Here is an 18,468-nt window from a genome sequence, read left to right on the forward strand (position 1 = left end):
TAATTTTACATGGTGTCAGTACATACTGATGATCGAACATCTAATCAAGACTACATTGATCCCGCTCCCCAGGAGGTTTTGCCCTTTTTTTTCATTGACACGGTTCCTTTATGCGGCAGGCAATCGATGTCTTTGCAAATGTCCCATCTTCACGGACAGACCAGCAATCTTCATCGGGCTGAACTAGTAGGAGCGGCAACCAATTAGGTGCAATCAGTTCATCATAGATTTCAACTGCATGTGCTCGTGCTGGTAGGGTGCTATTGAAGGGAATGAAAGGGAGGAGGAAGGTGGAAGAAATGAGTCATGAAATCCTCTGCCTGTAGCAGACAAGGTGCTCAAACAGTATAAGGATCATAAATGTATATATGTGAAGTCAGGTGAGTTAATCACCTTCATGGCCACAAACATACAAGGGGTAGATGATACCGTTGTTCAAAAGATACCAGAGAGAGCCTCAGCAACACTTACGTGATATAATACAAGAGAGTATAAAAAATAGATCCTTCTAAATATGAGCATGCAAGTGCATACAATTTGTACAATGACATGTTTTGCTTCGAAATATTCCATCAATTAAACGCCCGTGCTTGCGCTTTAAAGGGAAACCTGCCAGACTGAAATAGAACAAAATTCTTACAAGGAGCAAAGAGAAGTGACTCACTGCATATGCCAATCATACTTTCAGGGTCTGTAATCAGCAGACACATACTAACACGCTGCGTTTCCCCCCTCCATTTTTCTTATCATTTGACAGCATTGTCGGTTGATGCCATTTTTCAAGACCATGGTTTTATGAGCATGCATCTTTGTCCTGTGAGAAAGCATGACGCTGAAACCATAAATAAATTATCAAGGCAACGCAGACAGGATTACAATCTGTTCTCTTTTGTAAGAATTGCTCATGATTTCATGGTCAGAGTCCAAAATGAAAAATTCATGCTTACTATCAGCCTGTGCATATGGAGGAGATGTTTATTGGTCATGAAGCAAGACAAGTAATGAAATGTAGCTTCCACTCGCATTCAAACGGATGATCGAGACCGAGGTGGCATATTAAAAAAATAATACTGTTGCATGAATACCTCTCAAAATGTATCTGTGCTATACTTTTGTCTCTCATTGCATTGTTCAAGTATAGCTAACTTGGTATCCAACTGTATGCATGGAAATGAAAGGGAGCTTTCACTTTGCATTTTATCTCCAGCAGCTTCTCTCTTTCGGCTTCACCAGCTTTTGGGCTCAGGAATAACAAACCAGCACCTAATACGCAGTTGCTAGCCAAAGGAGAAATCCAATGAGGCAACTGCTGGTGATCTTGTGCAGAAGAATCATGACGCTTTGTTGCCATCTGCTGTTTAAGTATGTGGTTTGTTTCATTACATACATTGCTGCTTTTGCTCATGGATGATGATGGGAAAAAAAAGACCCATGTTTTTGGAAGAACTGCTTCAATAAATGTGATACGAACAAGAATCATTTTGATTAGTGAGACGGTTTATTGGAATTATATACAAATTTAACGGCTATAATGTGAACAATGATGAATGATTATATATCATTTCCATTTGGGACGAATCCTGATTACAGAGCCTTATTATTGACAATGTGAACACTGAATGACTCAGTCATCTTTACTCATGCTCAATCTTCAGTTTGCTAAAAAGCAAACCTTCATTATCCGCATGCTTAAAAAAAAAAAAAAACGGTTTATTGGAATTATATACAAATTTAACGGCTATAATGTGAACAATGATGAATGATTATCATTTCCATTTGGGACGAATCCTGATTACAGAGCCTTATTATTGACAATGTGAACACTGAATGACTCAGTCATCTTTACTCATGCTCAATCTTCAGTTTGCTAAAAAGCAAACCTTCATTATCCGCATGCTTAAAAAAAAAAAAAGTCAAAAATTCAAGTGAAAATTGTAGAAATACAAAATGTTTAAAATCACCAACTACAATTATAAACTCCCCATTATCCAGAAAAAAAGTTTATTTCACCAAGAAGGCATCAGCAGAACTGAAAGTTGGAAAAACAGATGAATTATTTTAAAAAACATCTTTACAACATAGTGTACGTACACAGTTGAAGAGGAAGAACAAGCTGACCTTCCAGCGGTTCCCACACTCGTTGCATAGGACAAATGTGGTCATGGGCTCGTCAGCGCTGCGTGTCTGCACCTATCAAGCACGTACACACAAATGCAAAGGTGATCAAGGATGTCTAATTCATCATTGCTGTGTACAGTGTAGCCTCCAATACGCATTGTTTATGAAGTCGTACAATTCAGGATTCAACCATGTGCCTCTTCAAGTCAAACAAAACTTGATGGTTTGAACTGCCATCATTGGGACATCAGCTCAAAAGTCTGACCATGCTTTTTTTTTAAAAAGCTTTTCATGAGATATCAGTGCACCTAAAAAAAACAAACCATCAAATGTGTCACAGTGTGCTAATTCTTTTTAATGTATTTTTCTAAATAATTAATTTATACCATATCCTGTGGTTTCCAATACAGTACATCAAAATCGCAGGTCTACCAATGTCCTGGAACTGCGAATGTTATTTATCTTGACTGCAATGGTTTGGGGACCAGTTCAGGGTGTAACCCACCCTCTTCCCCAAACTCAGGTGAGATCGGCTCTGGCACAGTAATGAGGACAACGGATGGCTAAATCACCTTGACGGATGAGAGACCAGCCATGGTTTATCTTAACTGTACGGTATATTCAAAAACCCAGCTGACTGGGAATCTGAAATGTCACCCCATAGGACTTGCTATTGCCAATGGAAAGGCATGACTAGTAAGAAGGTATGTGGAAAATGATGCATGTGAATCCAAGGTTGTGCTTCTTGAAGGTAACAATCCAATAGTTCCTCCCTAGCAATAAGTTAGGGGAGGGAGGGATGTCCAAGTGCTGACTTCGCGGCACAGATGTGCACTACGTCATGTTGAGACTCTGGTGTGTGCCTCTTTTAAAGGGAATGAGAGGAGCCACGGTGATTGGCCACCATTGAATTCAGCTGTGGCCACCCCCACAGAGGCGCAGCCCTCCCAATCTCAGATCCACCAGCCTATGCTCATCTGCGAACGATTTTGCAAAAGCATTCGTCCTCATGTGCACTGAGTTACGCTGTGCATCTCGCAGGAGTGAAGCCATTCACAAAATCAGAGCCATGTAAAATCTCCATCGGTGCGAATGTGAATGTGAATTGATGTTCGTCTGTATGTTTCCTGTACGCATGAGCAGGCTAAGTGGTATAGAAAATGCTTGGATGGATTTCTATGTGTACAGTCAATTACCTCCTCTTCTGCGCGTATGAAGCCCCAGGTGTCCCCTTCTTGTTTGTGACTTACTTGATTGTATGTGCAGTTCTTCTTTTTGCACTTGCCGCACTGCAGCAGGTCGGTGGTGGTTCCCCCGGTTTTGGCCATTTGGTGCTCCCTGATGGCCTCCTGGGTGAGGACGTTCCTCAGTTGTTTAAGCTCGTCGCTTGCCATTTCCTTTGCGGTGGCGCAGAGCACAAAATGTGGCGAGGACATGAAAAGGATCATTCATGCGTAGAGACACAGTCCTAATAAGTGCTACTGAGGAATCAAGCATGGGTGCGATAATGCAATTGCTCACAGTTTGAGCTTCCTGAATTTTGGGTGATCAGGCAGAATTTGCATAAGACAACATTCCTTCCATAAAAAAGCTGGATTGCAATTACACTACCTGGCTGCAACCGGCACAGGGTGCTGTTAATTCCAGCCTACTGGTTTGCTTCCAAATCAAGCAATAGAAGCTATGTAAACAAAAAGTAACTTGGAAGACGGCGACAGACAAAGTTCAGTGTAAATGTTTAACAAAGGTATACCGTCTATGTAATAACAGAACGGTGGGAAGTGAATGGAGTGCGGTTCGTGCGTTTGCGTTCTAGCAAATTTTTGTACCGACAGAATTCTAGACTGAGCGTCGCCGTCCTTCTTTCAACTGTTGTCATGCTGGGCTTTGGTTTACTTTGTGGCATTTGCTTTGTGCAATGCAATGTGAAAATGGTTACCTCAGGCACTGCTACCATTTACTTCATGTTTAATCATTAGTTAGAATGGATAATCCCATTGGGATTCAGAGTGATTCGGGATATTGCATTAAATCACGCCATTTCTATTCATTGTTTCATCCACGTTACCTCAGCGCTCATGATGGCAATGCGTTTCAAATCAATGCTTCCTACGAGAACGTTCCTGCGCAGACCAGGGTTCTTTGGGTCCTTTAGGTTACTGATGCGGCTTCTCACTCTGTTCTTATATTTCATGTCGGTGGCCTTAATCTCCTGGTGGATATGTGCGGCAATAAATCAAGGAAGAACTCACTCAGCATGTTAAAACTCATTCACTCCCAAAGACGTTTTTAAATGTCTTTTCAGACTTGGTCCATAATTGGCTGGTACTGAATGAGTTAAACAAGAGTTTTCATCTTAGTGCATAATTGAATGTGGTAGGTTAGTCACGCGCTCATGCACATATTTGACCGAACTGAAGGATATGATCTTCAATCTCTGCTGCCATGCTGTCACAGTTAGTTCCAAAGTCTTTGTAGTCATCTGTGAGCAAAACAGAAGTACAAAATACATAATATATGTAACAAAGCGGTGCTCATGAGTGATTATAAAAAAAAAAAAACGTGCTCACTGTCGGTGCGCAAGGCAGCAGCCAGCATCTCGATGCACTTGTCGCGGACAGAGTCTCCAGTAGTCAGGTGAGGTGATAATGGACCCCCACCGGAGGCCAAGCCAGGTGACATGGGGCTGGTGGGCGTTGTTGGAGTTTTAGGCGTTTCGGTTTTGCCCTTTCTGAACAAAAGAGCAGGGGTGTCGTCATTTGATCTTCGACAGATACAAAGTTTTATATTACTGGTGAACCAGCCAGGACACGTCTCATGTTGTGCGCACATAAGCATTTGTGGGAACGTTACGTTCAGAGTTCTGTGCAATTCTTGAACATTTGTTATGTTGTAATGTGATAAGATTTTTTTTTTTTCGGTGTATATAATACAGGGGTGTCCATCCGTCCATTTTCTACCACTTAACCTGATTCGATTTCAGGTGACTTAGGGTGAGAGGTGTGTAGACAGGTCAATCACAGGGCACAACCATTCACACCTATCTAGATTTTAGAGAGGTTTTTTTTTTTTTTTTAATTCTGCCTCTGAATTACCCCGACTAAATGCCAACTGTTCTCGTAAATGTTCAAGTGTATTAGTGTTCATTGACTCTCATTTAACATAAATTTTAACGCGATGGGTAAATTTTGATCACAGCCACATGGTCTGAGAGAGTGTCCACACTCGTGCATGTCTCTCAGGTGTATATTTTCCCTCTCGAAAAGATAGCGTATTCTTGTTTAATTTTTTTTCAATCGAGTAGTGCAGAATAAGCATATGTCACATGAATGGTGAAAAACGTTTTGAAATTTAATTGAGCTTGTCCCATTTTTTTTTTTTGTTTTGCTAACTGTAAATACCTTTCATTGTGGTCAGTGGATTGCTTCCTTTGTTGAGGTCCAGGCTGAGAGGCTTTTGAGCCTTGAGACTCTCGCCTGTCACATAACGTCAACATCATCACCTCTTTGCTTTTAACACACGTAACACAGCAAGCAGATTTTACTTGAAGTGGATCAAATGCTGCATGTACCTTTCAGACGTCAGCTTCTTTGTAGGAGGTGAAAGGCTGTTTGGCTTTGACTCAGACTCCCGCCTGAGTAATGACACACTTGAGTGAACATGAGTTCATAATAAACAAATACAAAGCATTACCCTGTGCAGACCTGTCAGGGTTGGTAGTAGTTTTATGGTGTTTCACTGGCTGGCTTAATTTAGAGTCAAGGGAGTTCTTCCTGAATGACAGAAAGAGACAAATGTCAAGAGAAACACCCGTTGATTTGAGACTTGAGTCATGCCAGGAGCTTTGTGCTCGATTGGCGAGATTCCATCCATCCGCTTTATCCTCATGAGGATCATGGGGGTGCTGGAGCCTATCCCAGCTGTCTTCGGTACACCCTGAACCGGTTGCCAGCCAATTGCAGGGCACACAGAGACGAAAAACCATCCGCGCTCACACTCACACCGAAGGACAATTTAGAGTGTTCCATCAACCTGTCATGCATGTTTTTGGAATGTGGAAGGAACCCGGAGTGCTCGGAGAACACCCACGCAGGCACAGGGAGAACATGCAAACACACAGGAAGGCCGAAGCCAGAATCAAACCGTGGACCTCACTATAAGCCGGACCGTGCCGCCTTTTTGGCGAGATTCCACCTCAGAAATAGTCTTGTGTTTGAAAGGATAATAAGTAATTTTGCAGCAACAACATCTTGACCTCCATACTTTCTCCCATTTTTACTTCCTGTAGGAGTAATGGACCAGTGTCCCTATACATTATATTTTGCGCGAGACTAAACGATTGACCAACTTTAAAGTCAATCCTCGTATCTGCTCTATGGCCGAACAAGCACTTTCACACTCATGCATCTCCAACCTTTCTTTTCTAGCATCCATTGATGGTTTTTTAGCCACTTTGCTATCCAAACTGTCTTTCCTGCAAGAAAAGAACACAGAAAATCTTGTGGCTTGGCCATTTCTACCTATTAAGCCAGGTTTCTAAAACAAACACAAAATAAAAACCATTTTAAATGAATAAATAATTTTTGTTAAGAAATCAAGACTTTTCTACTGTGAGCCCAAACGCGATCTATTTCTGTCAGTGATTTGAAGTCATACACATCCATTCCAGAAAGTACAAATTGGTGTCCCACTTTCCAGACCTGTCTCTCTTCACACAGTCTGACGTCTTCTGGGAGGCAATTTTAGAGTGTGAGGAGTCCTTCCTGTGGTTAAAAACATATCAAAAAGCTTCAAAGTATTCCACCTCCGGAGCTGCGGTCCGTTGTGATCCGAATCCCACCTCTCCTTTGTCCCATCCAGCGAGGGGCGCTTTGGCGCGGGTGGAGGGTGAAGATGAAGAGGCAGTGGAGGCAGGGGAGCATTTGGATCTGGGGGCTCTTTTCTAAAAGGACAAGACAGCTTGAGCAGGTGATTAGTCATGTCACGGTGACAGCTGACATTGTCAGTGCACGCTGACCTTGGCGGTGGGGGCTGGAGATTAAAAGAAAGCGGAGCCCGCGCAGCGTTTGGGTCTTTTGGAACTTTCCTAATATGAACAAAATATGAGCTTCCCAAAAGAAAATTCATTCACTGCAACGTCATGCATGTGAGCACATAATACATCCCGCCTGACCTCTCCTTAGCTTCCAATGAAGGGCGCTTAGCCGTGGGGGAGGTGAGCCCTGAAGCATGAGAGCGCCCAAGCGAGGAGTCTTTACCATCCTTCCTGAACAAATTTCACCCGTCAGTAGGCCGCGACGTCAACACTTCCATGTTGCGAGATGTGCCCCGAGCAAACATGCTCACGATAAAGATGCACACGAGTAAGCCATGGCAGCATGCAGCATGCGCAGCGACAAGGCCGATGAGAACAATAAGTCCATCCCACACCGCCTCTCGGGATGCTGACCTCTCTCTCTTCCCATCCACAGAGGGGCGCTTGATCGGGAGAGGAGGCCGAGCGGGGCGTGGAGGTGAGGGGAAGCGGGAGGGATAGAGAATGCTGCTGTCCAATACTCCTCTCCTGAAATGAAGAGGCTCCTTCTGAAACAACCACTGCCTTATGACGTTTCGCCATGACATCACACATTCTTCCAGGTGGCAAAAGCTGAAGCATTCCCTGATGGCCCCGCGAGTAAAACAAACCCGCCCATGTCATTTGACCAAAGCAAGAGCGATCGATGAAACGGGGTGAAAAGCGTGAATGAAAGATTTTCTTCTTGCGGGGTGGGATGAAAAGTCTTCTACTCAACCTGTGCAGTATGAATGCGTGAAGTGTCAGTCAAAAAGAATATGCAACGTAAGGTGAACTGCTTGGAAGGAAGACCCAACGCCAGCCGCAATTTATACAGTCGTCCAACAGGTAAGTTGATTCAAATGCAGACGTGGTGGCTTGGCCTGAGCAACTGTGATGTCATTTTCAGTCATCAGGTGAATAAAAACGGGGGGGAGGGGGGTGGTTGCTTCTTAATTCGTTTTACACAAACGCAATATGACTCAAAATGCTCCATTACGACTCGGGGGGGGGGGGGGGCATGGAACATATTATGGTCAAGAAAAGTTTTGAGTTGACTTTCCCGAAAAGAGACGTGCTCATTCATTCAGGAAAGCAAGACATGAAATGGGTTACCCTTGGTAATAGGACCATAATTTGCAAATGAGCCTAGCCTGCTATTGAGGTGTTCTTTTGGTGCCTGATGCAGCTTGACTTTTTCCCTGTTATCGAACTAAAGACCGCTGCACACTGAGCAATGCGGGCAAAGGAGAGTGAAGTGGACCGTCGAAAAAAATGAAAAATTTGAGCGTCATACATTAACCCATGTGCTGCACGTGAAAAAGGTTGTATGGCTCCACATACAACATGCCGTACTGTATTACTTGATTGAACCACAAAAACATGGCGCATTTGTCAAGGAAGAAGCAGATGGCCACAAAGAGGAGAAAAAAGGCGTGACTAAGGAGACGGCGTGGGTATTTTGAGAAGCTGCTGGCAATGACCGATTGCTCCATACAATGACTGCAAAACCAGAGGCCAACGGTCAGCCACTCATCAACATAAGCAGCAAAACCTCGTAGACTTCAGGGCGATTCAGTCGGGTTTGGATGCATCGTTCGGTGTGTTGACGGCTTCAGTTTGATTTTTCTGTTGCTCGGATTAATGGCAAGACAGGCTCTTTGGCAGGTGAATCAATAGCACGTCATAGACTACCAGACTAAACTACAGGTGATGATGACCTCAAGACTACAAACCCAACTATACTCTTGCTACTCGACCACCATGCAGTGTTGCTATCTTCTCTGGATAATTGTTTACAATATCTAAAACGCCTTATCCTCCTCCCTCACAGTTTCTGCTGAATGAATTATGTTTTTAATTAAACTGGAAAAAAGAAAAAAAAACCCTAAACATTTTAGGGTGTATTTGGCAGTGCAAATCCAAACACAAGTTTTTGTATCATTTCAATTCAGATCAGAGATAGTCACTCCGGTTCTGCCACCTGTAAGCATCACAACAGCGATAGTATATTGCTTATAGGGGCCTCTTCTGACCTTTCAAAGATTGGCTTTTGGACACCTGCAGACTTCTCCTTGTAGGCATTGCCGACAGGTTGGTCTGGAAATTTGTTCATCAGCCTCTCAGGTCTGTTCTCCTCTTTGGGTTTCCAGCCGTTGACTTTTTTGGACTCCTCACGCTCTCTGATCTCTTTTAGGTGGTCCGGTTCATGCTTCTGTTTCTTCTCAAGCTGGTTGTTTTCTGCTTCTCTTGGCTTTTTACTTTCTTCTGTAACAATTTCTTTTAGTCGTTTCTCATACAGATGCTTTTCAACCCCGTTCGCGTCTCGGTGGCCCTTTTTATTCTTGGGCTCATCAGTATGTTTTCCTTGCATGTCTGTAATGGATTGATTTGCATCCGGTACTGAATCTTGTCTCTGTTTGATGTCCAATCTCCTGTGATCAACAACAACAACAACAACAACAACAACAAACCACAAATCCATTTTTCTCAAGAGACGTTCAACAGGTAATGATGTGTCTGTTTTTTTGAAACTGAAGATCAGAACTGCGTGGCTCAACACGCAGTAACATCCCAACTGCGTCATAAAGCTTGTCACAGTACCGACCGTACAATGCTAGAAGTGTGTGGAAACATTGGACGAGTAGCATGCCCGCACTTCAAGTATCTCCTCAAATACAATACAAAACACCATTTCAATAATAATGATGAAAGAGAGAAACGCTGAGTTGTTTTGAGACTGGCTATGATGTCACAACTTAGAACGCACTATGCTATGGAACACAAGTTGAGACCTGCTCGATGAAGAGAAGATTGCGCAGGGCTAGCGCTAATTACAACTATATTTACCGTAAAAGTTAGCTGTATTTTCAATATTTTGTTTTTCTTCGTTTCTATGCCAGTCCATCAAAGTCTTAAGTTGAAAAACATCCGTGGTGCAAAGAAGGTTGGGGAGTCGGGGATAGCTGTATGATGCCGATAGAATATCAATGACTTCATCATCTAATCGAATTCATCTCAATTTTCATCACTTGGAGACTGCGGAGAATACAAAATAGCACACCCTCTGGACGAGCTAATGCATTGCAAAAGGGAAGCTAACTGAAGCATGTTTGATTATTCTCTCACTACATAGCCTCAAATGTTCCATTGACTCAGCAATGACAAATCTGCTCGGCCAATGAATGATAGAAAAAGCACCTGGTAGTACCTGTGTTTGTTGACCTCATATTTTATTCTTTTGATGGCTCAGCTCTGAACAAATACAACATTCCATCCATCCATTTTCCAATCCGCTTTATCCTCACACGGGTAGTGGGGGGGTGCTGGAGCCTATCCCAGCTGTCTTCGAACACCCGCACAGGCACGGGGAGATCATGCAAACTCCACACAGGGAGGCCAGAGCCGGGATCGGAACCCGCGACCTCTGCACTGTGAGGTCAACACGCTAACCACTCAACCACCGGGCCACCCAAATACAATATTAACACCACAAAAGTGCTGAAAAAAACACCTGAGCGACAGTTTTTTTTTTTTCCACACGTACAACCATCATCCTAAGAGAAGCAGTGAAGCCAGATGTTTTACATGTTTGGTCTCAACGCAGCTGATGCGAAGCAACTGACTGACCTGGGTGAGCTCTTTGGAGACATTGCTGCTTTGCAGGAGTCCAAATCATTCTTCTCTTGTGCCGCTTTCTCCGTTTGAGGACGGCTGAAGTCTGTGTGTGTTGTCAGAGGAAATAACGTGTGTACATGATCTGCTTAAATGTTCAGTGAGTACGACGGCTACGCACGACATACCCAAAAGTCTTTTCCATTCCTTAATGAGGATTTTTGCCAAAGCGACGACCTCTTCGTCTGGGCAGTGTTTCCTGATGCTATTCACAGACATGCCGATCCTCGTCTCCTAAAACAAATATAACCATACATTTAGAACTCCATGAAGGGTTTGGTTGGTCTTAATTCTTCATCTTAGAAAGATACATTTTGGATCATTCTATGCTTCCAACATTGTGTGAACAGTTTGGTGAAGGCGCTTGTGAGTTTGGTGGGGAAAAACTTGACCTCATGTCCTCCGAAAACTTTGGGATGAACTAGAACAGAAATTATAATCCTGGGCTTCTCTTGCTCATGTTCTTCTGGATGGGCAACAATTCTCACAGACATACTCCAACATCCTTCAAATAGTTGTCCCCAAAGAGTAGAAGCTGTTATAGCTGCAGGGGGGAATCAAGTCCATGTTTTCTTCTCTTTTCAACATGTCCCAATACTTTGTCCGCATAGTCTGTTCATTTATTGAACACTATGCTGCTGGACTTTGTGTTGGGGGATGAGCGTGCGCGTGCATGCGCGTGTGTTACCTGAAGGAGTTTAAGTGTCATATTGAAACTTTTGAGCTCTTTCAGCAGGTCCATGGCACCTTCCTACACACACAGAGTTGAACACCTTTAGTACATTGATCTCGTACTCATAAATTATCTCAATTCTTAATTACGCCAATGCAAAATATGTAGCAGCCCACGGTGGAATAGCATTTCACCAAATGAAAAAAGGAGAAAGTTATTCATTTGAAAATAAGACTCGGGTGTCAGTTTCTTTGTAAGGCATGATAAACAAAAGTTGGTTGCCATTAAATAACACCCGTTAAGATATAATTTCACATTGTGGTGACCACATTTTGTCTTTTTCACTTTTTTACCTAAAAAAAAAAAAAACATCCAGCTGCCAATTTAAAAATCATACGCAATTCCCTTTCCTTAGTCTGCAGTCTGACTATACTGTCTGGTTGGCTTTTGGGTCACTGCTCATGTCTCATTGAGTGGAATTCACGCTAATGTTACTCAATGTGTGCCAATCTTGATAGTGTTATTTATATTTTTGTGGAGTGGAGTCGGGGGAAAATGTTGAATCAAAACAATTCAAATTGTTTTTTTCAAATTCATATTCTGTAAGGCAGAGAGGAGGAATGTGAGCCATGTTTTTGTTTTGTTTTGTTTTTTAGCAATTGACATTTTTTCTGAGGCAATGAATACCAAATAATTTCCAAGTGTGGGGAAAACTATAAAACTTAAACGGAGTCCAATTAGAATTGGTGCAATCTGTTCTTTTTTGGCATTATTGTCTATTGTGACATGCAAATTAACATTTACATTTTACAACTTCACAGTTTGCTTTGGTGAAGGTAAGCCAAAAGTAATGCAAAAGTAGTATAATGGCAAAAATATATTGACTGTACTTTTAAATGACAGTAATTAGTAATGTATCATGTACATTCTGTAAGTAATTTGTTTAACTTTACTAAGAAATGCAGGGAGTCTAAATAAAAACAAACAGTTTTGTGCATATAGTGGTGGAAATAATATTTTTTACATTTATCTTACTCTGCATATATTTTAATGTATTTTACATTATGCACGTATACACTAACATAACCCTATTTTATTTTGCTCATGCAGCTCATGTACATAGGATGTTATTTTTAAAGCTCCAAAAACCCTCTATCCAAAATTCAAACATTTTAAACGCCTTGGAAACACAATGTGCAGTTTACAGTAGCCTAATTGTGCAAGAGTGCACTTGCATGTGCACTCAGCACTTGGCAAACTACGACGACTGTACTTGTTTTTTTGTTCTCTTCAACATATGCGCCACACACGCGGGCGCGCGTGCGCACACGCACACGCAGCCAAGCAGTGGCAGCACTTGACCCACATCAATATGCATTCTAAAACTGCTCCCGGGTCAGTGTTTTGCAAACACCTGTTGATCGTACGTTACAAGCTCCTTTGACATACAAGCGCGCGCGCGCGCTCATACACACACACACACACGCACACGCACATACCGAGGGCACACGCTACTGTATAAGTGTTACAGTAGTTAGTGCAAGTTGATTTAAAGTTGCAGTCACGCAACAGGGCCTGCTTACACTCAGCGGAGGGTAGACTCAGCACACAGCACAACACAGCGCGCCACCTGTGGGTGTCCAGCTCTACTGACCGTGTTATTTCGAGACACCATCTTTTCCAACTTCTTGGCAATCCGGGTTAAGTCTTCCTCCCGCGTCATGGCTGTATCGAAATCAACGTGCGCGATTACAAATGCTGAAATGTGTGAAAGAGAAGCCAATTAAAGTTGCACTCGGCCGCAGATCGGACTTTACGCACAGCGCGCTCCATTCAGACAGAGGGCGTGTCCGCGACCGCCCTCCAGTTGACCACCTCAACACATGACCGCTAAATATAGACGTGTAGTGGACACATGGGTCAGTTTAGCCATTAGATCGAGTCACCCTTGAAAATCTATTCAAACATACAATACATATAATGCAAGTGTAACCAAAAAGTGGATTGAAACAATGGGACATTTTCTTTGTGACGATCCTTGTGCGAGTTAATGAGTATTATTGAACTATAAATACAAATGCACGTAAATCAATGTTTTTAACGTCTTGTTGGAATTGAAAATAGCCCAACCACAAGTGAAGAGAATAAACTGAGTAGGAATGAACTCACGTCTCGTAAAGAAGGATAGCCAATGACAAAACAGGCAATTTAATTTTTGACAAAGTGAACTCAACCATGGCCATTGTCACTTCACTTCTAACAAAATACAGTTGTGCCTTGAAAAACAAGTTTAGTTTGTTCCTCGACGCTCATAACTCAAGTAATTCAGATCTCAAATCAGCTTTCCCCACTGGAATGAAAGAAAAAGGAAAGCAAAAAATGTGTATTGTGCTTTTAAATGAGAAGTTTAACACTTTATAATGTGTATTTTACCGAAACACATGACATGATTAAATGAAATTACGCAAGATTTAAACCGTTTTTTTTGTCCCACTTCATCAATTGAATAATGGTTTACCTGCCTTGGCCACCTAAAAAATGTGTATTGTACTTTTAAATGAGAAGTTTAACACTCTATCATGTGTATTTTACCGAAACACATTACATGATTAAATGAAATTACCCCAGATTTAAACCGTTGTTTTTTTGTCCCACTGCATCAATTGAATAATGGTTTACCTGCCTTGGCCACCTGGGGGCAGTATAGCACAGCCATCCACCTTTACTTTACTGCACCCGCAGGTCTGTATGGAAAAGTGCCGTGTAAAGCCCCGCGGTCTCAAATGCTTGGCATACTTATTTTATTGCGGTGATTGTTGTTAGACTAACCGTAGATGAACAGTGCTCTCTCCCTGTGCTGTGACACATGAAAGGCGAGTGGTCACACATACCCTGTTCTTGGAGAATAAACTATAGCTTAGCCACTTGAAGAATTTGGTTATATGGTTTTGGTTGTCGTGAACTCTTTTTTTTCAGGATTAGCATTTAAGTATGTCAATACACAGAACACTATGAACGAGTTTAACAAAGCTTATTTGCTTCGTATTTGCAGTTTACTGCTGCAAAGTGCTATTAGAAACCGGACACGAGCTCATTTGCATACTGGTTTTTAGGATTATTTAAGTATGTCAATACACAAAACACTATGAACGAGTTTAACAAAGCTCATTTGCCTCGTATTTTCAGTTTACTGCTGCAAAGTGCTATTAGAAACCGGACACGAGCTCATTTGCATACTGAAGGGTGATTGGAAGTTGGGTCTCTGCTCGCTGCAGACAGCGAGTCGGGATAGCTATACATATACAGTGTATACATGTACACTGTATGGTAAGTGTTATTATTAGTAGCAGTAGTATTAATGTTGTTGTTGTTATTATTATTATTATTATTATTGGACATCCGTATATATAACAGTTTTTTAGGGTGCAGTCAATTGATTCAAAATCAATTAACAGTAACAGCTCTGACTTAACATACATGTACACTGTATGGTAAGTGTTATTATGATTAGTAGTAGTATTAATGTTGTTGTTGTTGTTGTTATTATTATTATTATTGGACGTCCGTATATAGAACAGTTTTTTTAGGGTGCAGTCAATTCATTCAAAATCAATTAACAGTAACAGCTCTGACTTAAGGGGTGCCCTAGCAGGTCCGCCATTATATGGAAAATTCCGAAACTGCTCTGCAAAGATAACAATTACAGCACTCAAATGATTATTATTTGGGATATCGTGTTCTTCGCTCAGGGATGATTGTTTCATTCATAGAAACATACTAGCGTGTGTTTAAGATGTGTGTTTCCAACACAAAGGAGGTCAGTGTCTAATTATTAATCCCTCCACACTGAAGGCAGCAGGCCACAGTGCACTATTCCACGTACTATTTAAACAACAGCACTAAGTTCCTGCGTGCCAAAAACACCGCCCACTGTTTAGTACATTTTCATCAGTAATAACTTCCAAAAAATAAATACATTTAAAAAATTAAGGGAGAGAGAAATATTTGCATACACGAACACCACATTTTGTACTGTACATTTTTTGAACAAGTTTGAGTCACTACCACTAGGCTGCACTGTTGTGTAACATAATACCCAACAACCTACTACAAACTACTGCATTAGTCTTCATTTATTTGTCTTACATGTCTTTTTTCTTCATTTCTTATCCTTTCTCTTCACTTCACCGCTTCCAGTATGTGTATGTTAAACTTTATTGTCCACTCAGATTTCAGCCTCGATGCCTTTCCATCTCAATCGAATCAGACTATATAACAGTCAGAATCATTCGTGTTGGCCGATGGAACTTAACTTACATTAGCAATGGGACTGTTTCTTGAACCAATCAAATTTCAATTGATGATAGCATTTTTCCATCTTCTAACTGGTTGGTCAAACCAAACTTGTCTCAGCCAACTTTAAGTACCAAAACACGTCTGTAAAAAGTTGCACACATTTTGCAATCATCATCTCTAATGAGTACAATTCATTGCCATTTTCTTTGTTCCCGTCATGTTATTATTCCTTTGATAGGCAGTATTGATTCTCCGGTGCTTCAAATGATGTGCATTACGTGGCATGGATGTGTGCTGTTATGTTGTTTTGCACGTTTATATAGTATTGATGTTTTTCATAACTGCAACATGATGTTAGTGATATGAAGAGGTATAATAATTTGGCGAAGAAAACCCAGGCACCAAATGCATGGCCATCCAATAGATTGAAGACCTTGGCAGTTAAATGATTTTGCAGTTTGCAGTTTAGTGCCATACCACAGCAGTGACATAGAACAATGATGGACTGAAGCAATGCTAACTGTGTTAATAGCAGCAGCAGGTGAAAGTGCAGACTAAGAGCCTGTCTTGAGTAAAGAGTATTATCTCTTTACAGCGCTCTTACGCAACTGGCCGAGCGTACGAGCCGACCCAGCCCGGGCCTCAAGGACGGGCCGCCTCTCTCTGGCATTGTGGGCCAAGTGGAGAAGTGGGACACTTGGCTGTGACATAAGAAAGGAAGCGGGGAGAGGAAGCGCCAGTGACTGAGATCAATCCCGAATATCCTTTACCTCCGTGTACTAAAGTCTTTGGCGCAGGAAGAGAGGGGAACAACTGACCTGACTGTGAACTTTGACCCCTTTCTGTCTGATCCCGCAAACCTGGGAACACAACTCGGTTCACACTTTGTTTCGTCACAAATCCACACAACAGTGGAAATTGTATTTGAAAGATGTGCCCCCTCTAAAGTAAGGCAAAAATTCTCAGATGGAATTGCCAACGGGCGGATTCCACCTGGGAGGGCATCCACAGCACCCGCCCAGTGACATAAATGTATTTGGTGCAGGTTGATCAGTGGATCGAAAATAAATGAATGAAGGGGTATCTTTCTGGTATACAGGGGGCATATGCTTGGGAGAAAGGCTGTCGAATGTTCGATCTCCAAGTTGAGTGGTTGCCACAAGAGTACAAACACCACCAGTTGCACATGTCTGCCACCGATGGTGAAATGAAATCCAAATGAAAGTTTACTTTTTATTCAAAAAGCAATGTTAAACCCCCTCCACCCGCGTAAATCCTCAAGGTCTCCCCAAATATGGGTTCTGCGCTTGCATGTGTCGCCAAGGGACAATTGCTGTGTCATCAGCACTGCCATTGAAAGCACAAAGAACAAAAGTGACATCACATCCAATATCTGCAAAGTAAACATTCATTCATTCATTTTCCGAACCGCTTTATCCTTACTAGGGTCGCAGGCGGTGCTGGAGCCTATCCCAGCCGTCTTTGGACAGTAGGCAGGGGACACCCTGAACCGGTTGCCAGCCAATCGCAGGGTACACAGAAAAAAACAACTATCTGCGCTCATACTCACACCCCGGGACAATTTGGCGTGTTCAATCAGCCTGTTATGCATGTTTTTGGAATGTGGGAGTAAACCGGAGTACCCGGAGAAAACCCACGCAGGCACAGGAAGAACATGCAAACTCCACACAGGGAGGCCCGAGCTGGTATTGAACCCGGTACCTCTGCACTGTGAAGTCGACGTGCTAACCACTGGACTACTGGGCCGCCTGCAAAGTAAACAATGGCACAAAAATGATCCTATCTAGCATTCATTAAATGTATTATTTATGTTCACACAGAATCACAGTGTGAGACTACTGCTGTCTGGCTCTGCACAACAAAGGGTACTCAAAGGTAGACTCAGACATGTAAACGTCAATGTTATTCCTCCTGAAAGCTGCATTGTGCTTTGCAAAAAGAGAAGCAGATCCCTGTTAGGCTTGTTGTTTTTCCTTGGAGAGAATAACTTCTCCATGCAGTTGTGGTGGTTCTTGGGCTCGGTGCGGTCGCCTAAGTACATGTGCGTGCATCCCCACATAACGCAGCGAAGCACCCTGAGCTTCTGCTGTTGCCTTTGAGAGTCTGTCATTACCTTCGTGAGTGCCACCACATCAAGCTCAATCGTGTCTTCGCTTGGACTGTGGTTAAAAGCTTTGTGGTGATTCCAAGAAGACAAAGAAAGAGGTCCAACACGCTTCGTCGTGGACCCCTCGCACATTTTGGAGATGCTAACAGTTTGCACTGCGCTCACCTCGCTCAGCGCCGGAGTCTCTGACAGTCACAGACCAGAGACGCCAGGCCTGCGCAATTATGGCAATTTTTGGATGACATCAGACCAGAAAATGAATGATTTCATTTAACTGTGCATTTTTTTTTTCTGGTTCTGGTGTGGGACGCACAAACCTGTAATAGAGGCCGTCTAAACAGAGAGGGAGAATTGTTAGGTCAGTCACATCTGCACTTGGATGGAAGGTGAATCTCGTGCGGGCGAGGTTGCTTTCTCTGCTGATAATAACCACAGTTTGCCATTGGTATTCGTAAAAAGAAAAGCTAAAAGGACCACCCAGAGACTTGAAGAGCAGCCTTCAGCTATGATTCTTTAACACACACA

At 42.5% G+C, this 18,468-nt stretch overlaps 1 protein-coding gene across 8 annotated transcripts in view; it reads right to left on the reverse strand.

Moving 5' to 3' along the window:
* Positions 1–1,988: 1,988 nt before the first annotated feature.
* The window catches only part of tcea3 (transcription elongation factor A (SII), 3), a 36,249-nt gene continuing 19,769 nt past the window's right edge, over positions 1,989–18,468 (reverse strand). Inside the window, exons 1-20 of one of the 8 annotated variants that reach the window (XM_019886430.1) lie at positions 13,174–13,380; positions 11,535–11,597; positions 10,975–11,080; positions 10,802–10,892; positions 9,208–9,606; positions 7,568–7,681; positions 7,292–7,384; positions 7,136–7,204; positions 6,959–7,060; positions 6,819–6,881; positions 6,533–6,592; positions 5,823–5,891; positions 5,690–5,752; positions 5,520–5,594; positions 4,689–4,849; positions 4,544–4,600; positions 4,187–4,341; positions 3,369–3,515; positions 2,119–2,190; positions 1,989–2,029 (exon numbers count right to left, since the gene is read on the reverse strand). In XM_019886430.1, coding sequence (XP_019741989.1) covers positions 2,021–2,029; positions 2,119–2,190; positions 3,369–3,515; positions 4,187–4,341; positions 4,544–4,600; positions 4,689–4,849; positions 5,520–5,594; positions 5,690–5,752; positions 5,823–5,891; positions 6,533–6,592; positions 6,819–6,881; positions 6,959–7,060; positions 7,136–7,204; positions 7,292–7,384; positions 7,568–7,681; positions 9,208–9,606; positions 10,802–10,892; positions 10,975–11,080; positions 11,535–11,597; positions 13,174–13,242 — 2,037 coding nt within the window. In that variant the 5' untranslated portion in view covers positions 13,243–13,380 and the 3' untranslated portion in view covers positions 1,989–2,020. Of the gene's footprint in view, positions 2,030–2,118; positions 2,191–3,368; positions 3,516–4,186; positions 4,385–4,461; positions 4,601–4,688; positions 4,850–5,519; positions 5,595–5,689; positions 5,753–5,822; positions 5,892–6,532; positions 6,593–6,818; positions 6,882–6,922; positions 7,061–7,135; positions 7,205–7,291; positions 7,385–7,567; positions 7,682–9,207; positions 9,607–10,801; positions 10,893–10,974; positions 11,081–11,534; positions 11,598–13,102; positions 13,133–13,173; positions 13,383–18,468 lie in introns of those variants that run through there. The other 7 variants (XM_019886433.1, XM_019886432.1, XM_019886431.1 and 4 more) reach the window with 7 other exon arrangements.

The sequence above is a fragment of the Hippocampus comes genome, unplaced genomic scaffold (assembly GCF_001891065.2).
Source record: "Hippocampus comes isolate QL1 unplaced genomic scaffold, H_comes_QL1_v1.1 scaffold335, whole genome shotgun sequence".
In the NCBI taxonomy this organism is placed as follows: domain Eukaryota; kingdom Metazoa; phylum Chordata; class Actinopteri; order Syngnathiformes; family Syngnathidae; genus Hippocampus; species Hippocampus comes.